Below are 3,136 nucleotides of genomic sequence, written 5' to 3'. Positions count from 1 at the left end.
AGCATTGTTGGCTATATGTGGGTATGTGTGTGTGTGAGACCAGAGGGTAAAAAGATGAGATGCATCCTTTTCCCCTCAAGCACTTTGCCGCTTATGGAGGTTACCCTGCAGGGACAGAGGGAAGGGCAGACACTCTTTCCCTATCGCTCTTTTTACCTCAGTTTGACTTTCTCTTGCCTATTCTTTATGCATCCGCCAGTAGTGGAATGTAACTAAGTGCCTTTACTCAGGTACTTGTACTATCCTTGAGTTTTTTCCTTTTTTGGCACTTTCTACTTCTACTACATTTCAGAGAGAAATATTGTACTTCTTACTCCATTACATTAACTTTTAGTTTCTAGTGGGTGCCTTGGTGGTATAGCGGTAGAGAACAAAGGCCGTAGGTTCAATTCCTCCCCTTTCGTGTCTAAGCTGTCACAATAAAGGCCTGGAGGCCAAAAAAAATCATCTCAATAAAAGATACTACTACCTTCAGCTTTAGTTGCTAGTTACTTTACTAATTAGGATTTTGGCAAACAAGAACACATTGATAGAAAATGTAACAATTTAAAGCTGTCTTTGAAACTTTGTTTCTGACTTATAACACAACAGATACCAGAACCACAAACCTTTCCGGCTATCTAAAATCAGCCAAGGTCACATAGTTCACAGAAGAACTGGGTCAGACTCCTTCCCTTCACTCCCCAGTTTACCACACGAGGTAGAGTTTTAATGAACTTTGAGATGGTGCAGCTGTTCGGGGGGGATTTCAGTGTATAAGTAAAAACTGTAATAGTTGTTCTTCAGTCGAGCTTCTGTAACCCATCTGCAGTGTATCGGCTCCTTGCGAGTAAAATCTTTGTTAAACGACTCCAGTGAATCTTTGGTAATTCATTTTTCTAACACACATGTAGTTTATAAAATACAATGTTTTATTATAGATTAAACTACCCAACAATATAACGGCCTACACGTACAGCTGAAAGGATCAGGGGGTCTTCAACCTTTTTAAAGGACCCATTAACTAAAAGTGAGACAGAGCAGGGACCCCCCACTACACATATTGCATAAAATGAAGTTGAATATTAAACTGGGCCTTCAATAACGGTTTTAGGTCGGTCTAAAAACCTTTATACATACATTGTTTGCATAGAATACTAAGTTAATAAAATAGCCTAATAATTTAATGGCATCTTTTAATGTTAAACATACAGCACATGTGGTACAAGGAATCTTTAGGAGGAGCTGTATCTGTGGATGGCCTTAGAGACGACCTTACCTACAGGCCAGTAAGCCTATTATCAGCGGGGATTTATATTTGCTAAGAATATGTTTTATATATAAATATATCTTTTTTAAATTTTTGATTAATTTTTAAAAGATCTATCAAAAAATAATTGTAAGGTCCCCTGCAGCGATGCTGAGTTAGAGCTTAGATTCTCTGCCCAATTCCGAACTTGACCGATATGTCCCGCAACTATCCTTGGGCCAGGCCGGGCCAAGCCAGGCTGGGCCCGGGTAGGGTGGGGCTTGATTTTTTTGGGCACGATTTAAGCTTTACGCTGAGGTCCCCTTAGGGGCCCCAGAACCCCTGTTGAAGATCCCTGGAAAATGTGTGGACTTTTCTGCATTGAGTACTTTTACTTTAAATACTTTAAGTACATTTTCCTGATGATGCTTAGATACCTTTAGTTAGATTTTCAATACAGGACTTTTACTTGTAGTTGTACCTGAGTATTTTAACAATGTGGTATTGGTACTTTTACTTAAGGAAAGTATCTGAATACTTCTTCCAGTGCATTTGCCGCTCAGGTGTCTCAGTCATCTTTCATTTATTCCCTCTCCTCCTCACTCTCTGTTACCTCCAGTTCTCTGAGGACAGGATGATCCTCTATGCCGGGGAAGAGGACCCTCATGGCGTATGTCCTGTAGTCCAGATGGGGGATACCAGCTCTGTCCAGGTCACTGGTTAGCTCATTGATGTCTGTTTGCAGCTCGGCAAAAGCTGGGAGAGAAGTGAACAAAAAAGAAAGAGAGATGCAGTATGAGAATTAAACCATTCTTTAATCCCCAGGGACCAAAACACGTGAATCCTTTTTATCCTCCTGGTGTTTACTATCATTATCATGAAGCTGACAGTTAAAGCCCAAAGACGCCCAAGATAGTCTTCATGTCAGGAAAACTCAATATTTCACATCTCTCCCTTAAAAAACACAGACCTCACTCTCTCTCACACACATGCTCCCCTTTCTCACTCAGTTTTATCTACCAGCCGGTAAATTGGCTGTGGCTAAGGCCCCATAAGAGTGTGTGTCATCTCAGTGTGAGGCTGCAGGTGAGCAATAGTTAATTGGCTCCATCCTGACTGACTCCAGTTTGGGCCCACGGCTCTGTTGCTCAGCTGCGCCGCCTTTGGGGAAGCTCCCTGTCTGCAGCCTATCACAGGAGCAGCAGCAGTCCCCTAACACCCTCCTCAAAACTCCGCCATCTCCAACCAGTCTTAGCCCTCACCTCCTGTCCCCCTGAGACTCCTGGGTTTGCACACCAACACATGGGCTCACAGGTACACGTGGAGTGTGTATACTCATAAGGAGGAACCCAGGTACCTATCTAAATCCACCCCCCAGGGCAGAGCACTCTTGGCCACTGCTAATGGTTAAAACATTAATCTTACCCTTTCCCGAGGCTGCCTGTGTGGGACTGTTTCCCCCCGTTTGCCTGCTCTGTCTATCTGCCTGCCTGTCTGACAACAGCATCTCAACGGTTATTTGACCATTCTGAAAATTTGCTGCAATGGGATGCTTTTTTTCCACTGCCTGATAACACAGAGAGAGCCGATCGGGGGTTGCTGGAGGGGATACATAATAAGGTCCTGAAAAAAGAGCTTAAGTGCCATCTCAGTGATTGGCTGTAATGACCTCCGATGACGACATCAGTGGCCAATCAGCAGTGTTTATCTGAAAGCATCCATGTAAAACTGACTCTTGGTGAATTGCAATTTTGTGTTATCACAAAGTGTTGCATTTATCTTATAAAGCGTGTTTTTGAATTTGCTTTTTAGTCAGCCTCTTATAACATCTGGCCAGGGACAGCAGATGAAACTAGCATATCGTCTAAACCTGGAATATTCACAGGCATGTTTATTAATATACACCAT

General features: G+C 42.7%; 1 protein-coding gene and 1 long non-coding RNA gene across 2 annotated transcripts in view; both read right to left on the bottom strand.

Moving 5' to 3' along the window:
- The window catches only part of plxna2 (plexin A2), a 207,933-nt gene that overhangs the window by 33,936 nt on the left and 170,861 nt on the right, over nucleotides 1–3,136 (bottom strand). Inside the window, exon 21 of the mRNA XM_034875731.1 lies at nucleotides 1,842–1,984. Within this exon, the coding sequence (XP_034731622.1) occupies nucleotides 1,842–1,984 (143 nt within the window). The remainder of the gene's footprint in view (nucleotides 1–1,841; nucleotides 1,985–3,136) is intronic.
- LOC117947145 lies at nucleotides 245–510 on the bottom strand. Its single transcript, XR_004657173.1, has 2 exons — nucleotides 470–510; nucleotides 245–327 (listed from the first exon to the last, which is right to left on the bottom strand). It is a non-coding gene; the product is annotated as an uncharacterized LOC117947145 (long non-coding RNA).

The sequence above is a fragment of the Etheostoma cragini genome, chromosome 7 (assembly GCF_013103735.1).
Source record: "Etheostoma cragini isolate CJK2018 chromosome 7, CSU_Ecrag_1.0, whole genome shotgun sequence".
Classification (NCBI taxonomy): Eukaryota; Metazoa; Chordata; class Actinopteri; order Perciformes; family Percidae; genus Etheostoma; species Etheostoma cragini.
Note: the sequence above shows the minus strand (reverse complement) of the source record. Positions and strands in the feature narration are given on the sequence as shown.